The sequence below is a fragment of the Rattus norvegicus genome, chromosome 20, assembly GCF_036323735.1.
Source record: "Rattus norvegicus strain BN/NHsdMcwi chromosome 20, GRCr8, whole genome shotgun sequence".
Classification (NCBI taxonomy): Eukaryota; Metazoa; Chordata; class Mammalia; order Rodentia; family Muridae; genus Rattus; species Rattus norvegicus.
Window position 1 is genome coordinate 50,435,274 of NC_086038.1, and position 12,345 is coordinate 50,447,618.

The 12,345-nt window shown below is 48.5% G+C and overlaps 1 protein-coding gene across 4 annotated transcripts in view; it reads left to right on the top strand.

Annotated features, from left to right (window-relative positions):
* Positions 1-7,380, top strand: part of Bves (blood vessel epicardial substance) — a 41,043-nt gene extending 33,663 nt beyond the window's left edge. For 3 of the 4 annotated variants that reach the window (XM_039098919.2, XM_039098918.2, XM_039098917.2), the window contains one exon: positions 4,061-7,380. In XM_039098919.2, coding sequence (XP_038954847.1) covers positions 4,061-4,173 — 113 coding nt within the window. In that variant the 3' untranslated portion in view covers positions 4,174-7,380. The remainder of the gene's footprint in view (positions 1-4,060) is intronic. The other variant, NM_001077590.2, reaches the window with a different exon arrangement.
* Positions 7,381-12,345: the final 4,965 nt, after the last annotated feature.

Sequence of the window (12,345 nt, forward strand, 5' to 3'; positions counted from 1 at the left end):
ACCGGAAGCCGGGCTGAGGTGGTTGGCAAGAGAGAGCGAGTTCTGTGGCTTTGATTCCTAGCCAGGAGCGGGCAGCTGAGAGGACCTGGGGCAGTAATCAGCTTGTCTCTCTTCAGTGTTTGTCAGCCATGGCAGAGACACAAAGAAGGGGCATTGCCGGAGGACTGAGCTGTGTGACACTCTCAAACTCAGCCACCAAAGTCGGAGGATAAACAAACTATGTAGTCTCAGAGTTCTGTGCGCATGTTGAGCCTTGTCAGGCTGTCAGGGCACCCGGTTTGTCCTTCTAGAATGTCTGTCCAAAGGTTCCCTCCCTGGGGGAGGAGCGGAGCCCTTACCCATTCAGATAATCTCAGGTCATCTTCATTTGTCTGTGAAGATGGTGGAGAGACGCTAGTGTGGTGCTGTCTGTGGGGATATCACACTGCTCTGAAGACTGGTTTGAGTCCTGAGGATTACATAAATCAGACTGGATCTGCACGTTTAGTTCTCCGTGTGTGTGTGTGTGTCTGTATGTATGTCTGTGTGTCTGTATATATGTCTGTGTGTCTATATGTATGTGTCTGTATGTGTGTGTGTGCGTGTGTGTGTCTGTGTGTCTATATGTATGTGTCTGTATGTGTGTGTGTCTGTATGTATGTCTGTGTATGCCTGTGTATGTATGTCTGTGTGTATGTATATATGTGTATGTGTGTCTGTGTGTCTATATGTATGTGTCTGTATGTGTGTGTCTCTGTGTGTGTCTGTGTGTGTGTCTGTGTGTCTGTATGTGTGTGTGTGTGTGTGTGTGTCTGTGTGTGTCTGTGTGTGTCAGGGTAGGGAATAGGTGTGTGACTGATCTGATCCTTACCATGTATTCCAGGCTGACCTTGCACTCACAACTGTCCTGCCTCAGCCGCCCAGGTGCTGGCACTAGGTGCACACTGCCATGCCCAGCGCCTTGTGCTCCAGGATCTAAGCCACAGCTGACAACTTCCAGTCACTCTCTTCTGGCAGAGAGAATGAGAAGGCGTTGGCATTGATGGTCCTGTGAAGCCCTACTTACTGACATTTTCTTTAGAGAGAGAGTTGTTGGTCATGTGCTAAGCAATGTCACATTAGTCTTCCAATACCAGTGAGGGAGGGTCCTAGTGCCGAGCAGAGAGGGCGGGGTCCTAGTGCCCAATGGTGAGGGAGGGTCGTAGTGCCCAGCAGTGAGGGAGGGTCCTAGTGTCCAGCAGAGAGGGTGGGGTCTTAGTGCACAGCAATGAGGGTGGGGTCCTGGTTACCAGCAGCGAGGATGGGGTCCTAGTTACCAGCAGTGAGGGCGGGGTCCTAGTGTCCATCAGTGAGGGAGGGTCATAGTGTCCAGCAGTGAGGGAGGGTCCTAGTGCCCAGCGGTGAGGGAGGGTCTTAGTGCCCAGCAGTGAGGGAGGGTCCTAGTGACCAGCAGTGAGGAAGAGTCCTAGTGCCCAGTGGTGAGGGAGGGTCCTAGTGCCCAGTGGTGAGGGAGGGTCTTAGTGCCCAGCAGTGAGGGTGGGGTCCTAGTGCCCAGCGGTGAGGGAGGGTCCTAGTGTCCAGCAGTGAGGAAGGGTCCTAGTGCCCAGCAGTGAGGGAGGGTTCTAGTGCCCAGCGGTGAGGGAGGGTCCTAGTGCCCAGCGGTGAGGGTGGGGTCCTAGTGCCCAGCAGTGAGGGCAGGAGAGGACCCAAGCACCCAGCCACAAAGGTCCATCCTGTTTCCTGCCACCAGCACAGCACAGACTTCATATGTAGTGGTCAAGACCAGAGACTTAAATGTTTTCCTGTAGGGGAACCCATAGTGTGATGCGGAATTAATGTGCAGATGATAGAAGGAATTAGGAAGGGCCCGGAGGAACTCTACAAAGAACGGATAGAAACTGGGCAGGTAAGGAGGTAGGGAGGGGCCATTCCAGAGAGAAAAGTGTGGAGAGACAGGGAAAGAAAAGCTAGGATGCATTTGAAAAGCAGTGAGTTCGTGGGGCTTAGGCCTCCTCTGGTGCTGTCTAACAGCTGTAGACAGCCAGGCCTGACCCTTTAATGTTACCCAGAGAACACGTTACGGAACCAGAGTAAGAAGCTCCCAGAAGAGCCGGAAGTTCTTGGAGGGTTTCCCTGACCATTTCCAGCTATACCGGAACATCGGAGGCTACATTGTTTTCTCTATGAGCCCCTGATCTCTATGATGCCAGAGATCGGGTTGAACGGTGGAGAGACTCATCCCATTCGGGCTGTTTCATGATGTCTCATAGACCGTCATCCCTGGCGTGATAACTGGGCCTGAGGAGTCCGATCAGTTAGCCCCACTTCTGTCAAGGCGAGCTGGGCGTGTTTGCCCGCGCTTCTGCGGCCATGGCTTCGCCGTGTGTTATCGATCGGGTTTGATGCCCCTAAGTGTGCTGCCCTAGGGTTTTATGAGAGTGCGGATTTCTCAACGCGAGTTAATATTTCATGAGATTCCATCATAACTAGAGGCTGCGATGGAAGCCATGGCAAAGACACAGTCTCACGGCAGCTGATACGCCGGAACACAGACTGCTGTGTGAGCATGGATCCTGATAATTATCTCCATTTAGACCGCTGACCTCCAGGGGCTCCATTGATTTGTGTTCTCACAAACATTAACAAGGCGAGCGTTCTATTTCCCCGTACTGATCTAAGAACTTAGAGATCGCATGCGCCTCCTAAGAACTTGTCAGTCAGCAGGATCCTAACTAATACTAGCTTATTTCACAAAGAAGCGAAGGGCCCTACCCAGTCACACTGCTAGGGGGCAGCACAGTGGGCAGCGGTCCCTGGAGTTGACCACAGGTCACGTGGCCTTTATCTCTTAAGGCGCTGCTCATGTGTCATGGCTAAGTACAAAGCATCTTCCCCCTCCCCCACCCCCGCCAGTACTGCCTTCCCCTCAGGAGCAGCCTGAGACATACCTGGTCCCTGCCTGCTGCTCCTCGGTAGTTAGTCATCCGCGGTGCCGGGCAGGCTTGCTGTCTGTCACTCAGCAGCAGCGACCGACCATGTATAGTTTCACTTTGGCTAGTCCTGCTTCGTCTAAGGTCCTTCTGTACCCCGTTGTTGTCCCCAAGCCTTTGAAGAGTTGAATGTCAGCCACTGTCCTTCCCCAACACAGTTCCGCAGTAGCTGGCTGACTGACTACCGCCAGCCCTGCGGCTAGGCACAAAGGGGTACGCAGGTGTGGGAGGGTGAGGCAGGCGGAGACTCCTAAAGGACGCATCTTGGCCTTGAAGGCAGCGATGGAAGGAAGGGAATTCGGGCTCGTGTTGTTATGTGAACAGTTTGTCACACATCTTCAAAGTCTACGTCATAAAAACTTGCTTTTCGGGCCACCAAGATGTCTCAGCAGGTGCCCCACAACCCATGTGCTGGAGGGAAAGGACCAACTCACGTAGGTTGTCCCGACTTCCAAATGATGCATTGGCACAAATGCACACGCACACATACACGAGAAATAGAATTGAAATTCTTACGTCTCTTTAGGTGGTACAATGTCCCCACCAAGCGTGAATTCCTGGTAGGGAGGATGAGAGAGTGAATGAATTGTCTCTTTGGTCAAATGTCATCCGCAAAGACCCTGGGGGTGCGCTTTCCCCAGCGCTGTTTCTCCCGCTGGACACTTCCTCCTGATGTCTGTGATCCTTCCGTCCAGGAAGTACGAAACGTGTGGTGGCAGGAAATGACATCCTAGGCTGTTTTCTGTTAAAGTTGGTGGTTTAGGAGAACAATTGTTCTTTAAGGAACTATTTGTTAAAACAACTCTCCGAGGCCAATATTAATCAGATGAAGTCAGACGTAAGGTACTACCGTGGAGCAGGTGAACTGAATCAGACCTTGGAACATTCCCCGGAAATTCTGCCTGTTTATGAGGCTCACGCTACCGAAGCACAGGTAGCAGGTTCTTCTCCGGTGTGTCCCCTCAACTCCCAATTTAGTTGCTCATTAAATCACTTGATTGAGACCTGGAGGGCGATGCGTTCCCAAAAGGGTCTCCCAGGTGTCGGGCAGGGCGTGACTTCAGCAGTTTGCAATCTGTGTTTCTTTATAGCCATGTCCTCCCCGCAGCAGCGAGCCTCTCCCAAGATGAAGCCAATCGAGGAAGGGCTAGAAGATGACGATGAGGTCTTTGTGCCGGTGTCTCCCGCTCATCAGTTGCCTTGAGCAGCACCTGGCGACCACGACAGAGGCTGACCTGAGGAGCAGAAGACCCACACTCTGCTATGACCTTTGGTGGTTTGCTTCAGTCCTGCCAGATGGGAAGTGAGGGGCGGCCGCAGACAGGAGTTGAGTGCTGCCTGTCCCGCTAGCCAGCTCCTTGTGCTAGCCGAGCCTTCTGAGTAGACCTCACTCTATTTTCAGACATGTATTTTTGCAGTAGATATATTAATATTGTTTTAATTGACCTTGAAGCTGTCAACACATCGCCTTTTCGCTTATTTTTCTAAGTTGTGGCTCTTTTCTCACGTGTGCTTCCCCCCCCTGTCGTGGGAATTTGGAACGAGTAGTTGTTTTGATCATCTTAGCGATGTAAGCCAAAGTTGAGGCTGACACGACATTAAAAAGTTTACCTTTTGTTCAGTCGACTTTTTCATGATACATTTTAGTAGGTGAACACTTGTCTGGTCTTGTTTCCCACCCCAAGAGCTGAAGTGTTTCCCCCACCGGGGCCACCCTCCTGGTTGGGTGCAGATGGCTCAACAGTGACTGCCTTGATCTGAATGAGCTGTGAATGACCTCATCCCCTGCCATTTATCGGTGACTCTGAAACCTGGACCTGGAGTGAGCGTAAGCATTTCTGAGCTCAGTGTCAACTCTCAGCTAAACTTTTTCTCTTGCCATTTGGGGCCATCTCAGCCACAAGCTCAGATACAGGAAAGGCCCCACTTTAGAAGAAACAAAGACAGGCTGGGGGCACTGAAACTCAGCTTAGCCCTTCGTCCTGTTTCTGGGATGACAGAAGCAGATGGCCCGAGCCAGACACTGCGGTCCACACCTAATGCCAGCACTTGGGAGGCTGAGGTAGGAGCGCTAAGAGTTTGAGGTCCCCCTGGGGTCACTTAGCAAGACTTTTGTCTCAGAACAACAGAATATTTATTTAAGGGCCAGCTGATTCCAGAACTGTGGTCAAGAGCAAACCCATGGGGCAGAGGTTTCACCTGAGGCCTGAGGCATCCAACAAGAGAACTGCCAGGAAGGCCTTGGTAAGGATCTTTCTTTCCTGCTAGCCATGTTTTTAGGGATGTACGAGGCTTTGTTCAAATCATTAGTTTCAGCTGACAGTGGCATGTAGCCACCCAGCTGAGGCCACTGATTGGCTGTGATAGTCTTGTCATTCACGTTTACTTCATCCGCTCAAAACAACACGCAACACCCACCACACTCCCCCTCCCCATGTTCCACAGCTAAGGAAAATTCACTCGACAGCTCTTAATCTTGAAACAATGAAGGAAAGGGGGGCGGGTAACATAGCCTTGCCTTTAAGGTTGTCGCTGTCAACCAGGGGGACACTTTGTCCATTAACCCACATAAGATGTGATAGGGTGGGTCTCGATTTCCACGAAACTACTTAGCTCGCCCACACATAAGGCTAATTTACAGTCGCTCTGCAAACGACACCCCCTGAGAAGGCAGGAATATCGGATTCTGCTGTCACCAGTCTTCATGTGTGGCGCTTCAGGGGACTCTTCTACCCCAGATAGTAGAAAAGGTTACCTCTGCTGATCTGCCTGACTATGTACCTGAGGTATTTGTAGTGCCGGGGGAATGGAGCTGTTTTAAAGGCACGCAGTTAAAAGCGGGTAATTTAGAGTCATTTGCTCTCCTCTTGGAAACGTCGTGTGTATCAGTGTCACCGATATCGGAGATCAGAATCTTGTGGCGGGGGATCTTCAGAGAGCCACTTAGTCTGAGTACGAAACTTGAAACTGTTTTTAAAAGACATACCTCCAAGGAAGACGGCAACTGGAGAACAGGAGCCCAAGCCATTGAATAACCCTGCCACACAGGCTTGACTGCAAAGGAGCAGAAAAGAGGACAGGGAAAGAGCTCCGAGGGTTAGGTCTACGGACAGCTTTAGATTCATTTACACAGACAAGCAAGTGTATTTTTGTTCAAAGCATAAATTAATAGATTAAAGGATGTTTGTGCCAGGCTCCTGTGAGATGCTTCCTCTGATTTTAGCATTCGGTTAGCCCCGAGATAATGTTCAGAAAATGCTCTGCAGAAATTATGCTATGTCCCCGACCTTTGTTTAATGAAACATCAAGTCAGTTACAGGCCTCTAGAGGATAATATTTATACCAAAATGAGACTGTCACTTAGAATAAAACCCTCAGAACATTTATATTTATAAAGCAGATAGCACAGATAATTATACAGATCCATAGTTATATTTAGCGTACGTTAGTCATAATGGGTTCTGTGTTACCTATTCGTGCTTTCTGAACTCTCTGCCCAGTCGCCCCGCTATACTTTAACAGGCAGGCACCGATGCTTGATGTGGGTCAGAGGCAGGATCTGGCTCAGAGCCTGTGCGTCTGAAGATTTTTGTGGGGGTTATTGTTGTTCTTTTGGTTTGTTTTTTGAGTTTGTATGTTGGCTTGTTTTAGTCAAAGCCACTAGTTTCCACTGCCTGATCCCACTGAAGCCCTAAACACAGGAGCACACGGAGGCTGGAAAATCTATAGGAAAAGCTGAGGGGACCTGCGTATTTCCTTGTCCCCAGCACACTCAAGTTGGGGCATTTCCTCCAGGAAATGTCCCAGCTAGAAAAAGGTGGCTCTTGGCTACTCAGTCCTGCCTTTAGGGCTTAGTGCACTTCTCCTACAGACCCCCAGGGCACCAGCTACCCTTAGGGCTCACTTTTTATTGAAATCCATTTGCTTTGACCCTGCTATGCCTGTTTCCTTTCTCCTTCCCTTCCTTGCTTCCCAACTCCCTTTGCTATCGCCAACTAGAGTGACTGGAATTCCCACCCACTCAGCTCAGTCTCCAGCGGTGACAGCTCTGTGGAAGCTGGAACACATTTGTGCTTCTGTTCTGCTACCCACAAGACAACACCCTCGCTGGCCGCAGCCATATTTTGTTTATCACAGCCTCTGGGAACATGCCGGGAATGATGAGACAGTGTACGTATTATCATTTAAAGAAACTTATTGTAAGTGCCATTTATAGGTTTCCTGTTAAACTTGCAGGCTAGTTTTAAGATGTCAAATTTCACAAGTGCTTTATGCGGACACGTTAGAGGAAGCTTTTCAGATGACGTTTACATGGGTAATGTTCACTTTATATCGAAGGCGTATGTCTTTTGTTCAAATTCACCCCATACATTGTCATTTGGTTAAATAAATTTTTACTTAGGAAAAAAAAGTGTGTATTTTCTGTTTCAAGTTTCTTGAACTTAGGGCTTGATTCCCAAAAGCAGGTTTGGGCCAGTTAACCGCAGAAGTTAAGGGATCAGCCCTGAGAGATGGTGCTATTCTGTTTTGTTTAAATGACCTAGGGTCCGTTGTCTTGATGGCCTTTGGCCAGCATAAGAGGCTGCAAGTCAGTGTCAACTGCTGACCGGTCACAACTTCACAATCTTTGCAGTTTCCCTTCTGGGACAGAATATCGCACCCCAGTATCCCCTCTCATTCTAAAAGGTCCAACAATTCACGGGTGTCTTGAAAGAGTCAGGGTCCCCCAACACCTTCCCTGGGACTGTGAGGACATTTTTGCTCTTAGAAACCCAGTTTCAGTGTGTCTCTGAGGTTTTTAAACGTGTCTGCACGTATGTATGTGTATGTCTGGTGCCCACAGAGGACAGAAGGGCATGTTGAACCCCCTGGAACTGACTTACAGTTTTGAGCCCCATGGATACGGGAATCAAACCTAGATCCTCTCCAAGAGCAGCTAGTGCTCTTAACCACTGAACCGTCTCTCCAGCCCCAAGCTTATTTCTAACGAAATGATACGTGCCTTAATTCTCGACTTCCAGCATTTCCTGTATCAGAACAACTCTGGGCTCACAGTGCACACAGAACAGCTGTGCTGCTCTCCGTGTGAGGAACAGAGCAATTACTGAGGGAAAGCGCACTGCTGGCATTCCCATGTTGTAGACCCCAATACTTCAGGTCTATGGGAATTTGCAGCCTTTCTCCCAGTCCAAGTTCAAGTGTTTTCAAAGGATTGACCATTGTATATAGGAAATGTCAACCACACAGCTTCCTCCTGGATGACTGTAACAACACTGTTCCTATGACACCTCCTGCAGAGACTAAACCTGCTTCCTCCCTGTACAGTAAACCCATCCCATCTGCTCAGATGTGGGCTTCCAGCTTGCTGCTGCCTCTGTGTCTCCATCAGAACATCCAGCCTACCTAACCCCAGCTCCCCTTTACACCTGTCTCTGTGTCTGTCCTTCCTCACCATCCCAGTCAGGCCAGTTGCTGAACCTTGCAGGTCCTAGCATCAAAGTGATTGGAGGATTTGCATGCTGAGATAAAAACTGCTCTGATAGGGCCTGTTTACCTGAAGGAGATGGGGGGTAAAAAGCAAATAGTTTCTTTTTAATTATTTATTTGTGTGTGCTTGTATGTGTTTGCCCACATGGATGTCCATGTACCATGTGCATTCCTGGTACCTGAAGAGGTCAGGAAAGGACGTCGGATTCCCTGGGACTGGAATTACAGTTGTGAGCTGTCATGTAGGTGTTGGGAATTGAACCTGGGACCTCTGGAAAAGAGGTCAGTGCTTTTAACCTTGAGCTATCTTTTCTAGTCACCAAAAGCTGATCTTATTAACAGAGCCACCAAGTCTTTTCCTATATCCAGTTACTTCTACCCTGCACCTCCACCAGGGCACATTAGCCACCTGCTGTGATGCCTGCATGGAGAGTGGGGTCCTCAGGAATCTACAGTAGGTCCAGCTGCCAGCTGCCATGTTGTATCCCCTGTGACGTTCAATGTCCTCTTGCTTGCCACCGTTTGCTGACAAGGATTCAGATACACCGTGACTGGTTATAGTTGTATGTAGTTCCATGTCTAGGAGACCAGCTGATCTTGAATCAAATATATTTGAGTCTGGTTATAATGATATGCACCTTTTAATCCTGGTAAGAGGAGGCAGAGGCAGGCGGAACTCTTTAAGTCAGTCTGGTTTACATGGTAAGTTCCTAGACCTAACAGAGCTACATAGTGAGACCCTGTCTCAATTTCCCTAAAGTGGAGGAAACTATGTCTCTATGGAGCAGCTGAAAGCTTTTCCACATTACACCAGACCCTAAGACACAGCGTTAACAGCCTTTTATACAGCATTTGCTTTGTGTTGGCCATTGTAATAAGTGCTGATTCAAGTCTGTGGGTTCCTTTGTTTTCTTGTGTTTAACATCTGCTGGGGGTACTAAAACCAAGCCTTGCCAGATGACAACTAGGAAATTTCATAGGTAGGCTTATTAATAATATGAAATAGTTAGGTGTTCAAATTGTAGTCGAGGTGATCTATTTAAAGAATCACTTTGGAGAGTGTGGGTAGTGCCCCCTCTGCTGGTACTGTTGCGGTACAGCATGGCCTCCAGCCAGAACGAGCAACTGCAGACAGTGCTCATTCCTTCCTCCCTTTCTCCCTTGTCTCTCCCTTCCTCACCACTCCCCATCCCCCTGCCCCCGACTCTGAGACCAGATTTGCTAGTCATCCCAGGTGGGCTTCCAACTCATGATCCTCCTGCCTCAGCTTCCTGAGTTCTTGGATTGAAGGCACACGACACCACACATAGCCTTTTCTACAGTTCCTTAAACGTCAATACTTTTTAATTAAAAGAAATGATTTTAAGATGTATTTTTATTTGTGCAATGTGTTACACGTACACATGGTGTGATGTTTAAATTAATCATGACTCCTCAAGCGCTCATCACTTAACTGAAACCATCAGAAAAGAGTTAGTATCTTTAATTTTAATAACTCTTTATTTTGTGTGCTAGGAGTGCAGCTGCCCAAATGTGGAGGTCAGAGGACAAACTGTGTCAGCTCTTTTTCCACCACGGGAAGTGGGAGGGCATGGAACTCTGGTCATCGAGTTTGGCATCCGGCATCTTCATCCACTGGGCCATCTCACTGGCCTGAAACATACAGCATAAAATCGTTGCTTCTAGTCACTCTTCTGTTACCAGTAGTGGGTAAAGGTGCCTGCGGCCAACCCTGGTGCCCCGAGTTTGACTCTCAGGCCCTACATGTTAGGGGAGAAAAAACTGCAAGTTATCCTGTGACTTCCACAAGTGTGCCATGGCATTCTCTCTCCCTACATAAATGCAGATTTCTTTTTAGAAAAGATTCTCTATGAAAATCTTTGGGAGCTGCCCTCCCTTAGAAGCCTCCTTCTGACATTTTTCCTTAAGTGTGCTCATCTGGCAGCCCTGACCTTTTTCCACTGTTCAGAATACAACTCCCCCCCCCACCCCCCCGCCTTGGTCCTCCCTGGGGCAGCACCCTCAGGGAGTGAATGAAGGGGTGGGTGCTGGGTCAGTAGACTTCCTCAGGCCCATGGTCACATCAGCTGCCCTCCATACAGCCACGCAGAGTGCAGTCAGTCTTCTCTGCCGCCACCCATGGGGGCACTGCTCACCTGGCTTTGGTGCACTCACGAAGTGATAGTTCTGAACATTTGTTTAAATTTTACTTTACTGTACGTGCGCCTGGTTCCTGTTGAGGTCAGAGAGGGCCTCGGATCCCCTGGAGCTGGAGATGGCTCAGAGGGTAAGAGCACTGGCTGCTCCTGCAGAGGACCTGGGTTTGGTTCCCAGCACCCACGTGGTGGCTCACAAACCACTCATAACTCCAGGTCCAGGGAATCCAGGGCCCTCTCTGGTCCTCTGAGGGTACCTGGCACAAACAATACCTACTGCAAAGGAAATACTCGTACACATAATGAAAAGCATATAATGAAACACCAGGTGGTTAAGAGCCTCCATACGAGCGAATGCTGGGAATCCAATCCACGTCCTGTGTTCTCCACAGTTGAGCCACCCACCCACCTCTCTAGTACCCTGAACTGTGTTTATCTACACAACAAAACACTGTATGACAAGAACAGCTCTGAACCATACCTAACAGCAAGTGAATGTCAAGAGCTCCAGAGTCAATCTAATGTGGGTCCCATGTGTGTATACACGCACATCTCCAGAGTCAATCTAATGTGGGTCCCATGTATACACGCACATCTATCTGACGATGAGAAAATCAACAAAACCCATTATTTCTAGATCGTAAGACTACACTTTCAAGTTTTATATATCTTAAAGTATTGCCAGTTATCTGTAAGAAGTTATATTTTCTTACATATTTTCTTTAGTATTTATCTTTATTTACATATGAGTGTCTTGCCTCAGTGTGTGTATGTTATACCTGGCACCCACGAGGACCGAGGCAGACATCGGATCCCCTGGAACTGAAGTTCTAGATGTTTGTAAGCCACCACATGGGTGATGCGCCCTCAACCCAGTTCCTCTACAGGAGTGACCTCTTTATCGCTCCATCCCCCATATTCTTTTGTTTTGAAAAACCATTTTTCATATTTCCTGAAGGACAACAGTACACTTCACAACACAGACTTTATTATCTTTCATAACAAGAAGCTCTTCATAGCCTAAGCAAAGTGAATCTACCCATTGCTCTTATGACCACCCGTGTGGCTTCAAACTGTAAAAGCAGTCACTTAAAATGGTTACGGTTCTATTTGAAAAAGCAAAACAAAGACCCCATGGGCTGGGGAGAAGGTTCGCACCATGTCAGAAGGCTCACACCCCGGGGATCTGATGCTGCCTCTGGCCTCCAAGGACCCCGGCACTCAGCACACATATCCACAATTTAAAAAATGTCTTCAACTCTCAAGAATTATAAATGATGTGCAGGTCGCAGGACACCAAATAATAAAGCGAACCATCCTGGACTAGAGCAGAAAGCGTTTAACTGGATGGGGCAGGTGTCACGTTTAATAGCTCATCGATCTATTTTGACAGTGCATCACTACTGTGCAGTCTGACCAAGTTATGCTAATATTTTAAGTCTCTGGCGATGCTGTCTCCTAATTTGTTCTTTCCAAAGCCTCGTGATTACTAGGGGAAACCTGTTAAGAAGGTTCCAAGATGACTTCTCCAGAGGTTTTTATAAGCTCCATGACATTGTTTCTGGCTACACAAGGGGCAGGTCTCGATTGCCAAGTCTGTATGATTCCTGATGATAACATTGAACAACCCAGATGAAGACAAGCCACTCTGTCCTCTCCCCCAGAAACCCTTCCCGGTTTACCACCACTGCCACACCATGCTGAAACCTTTAACTCAGCCTCACAGTGGCAAA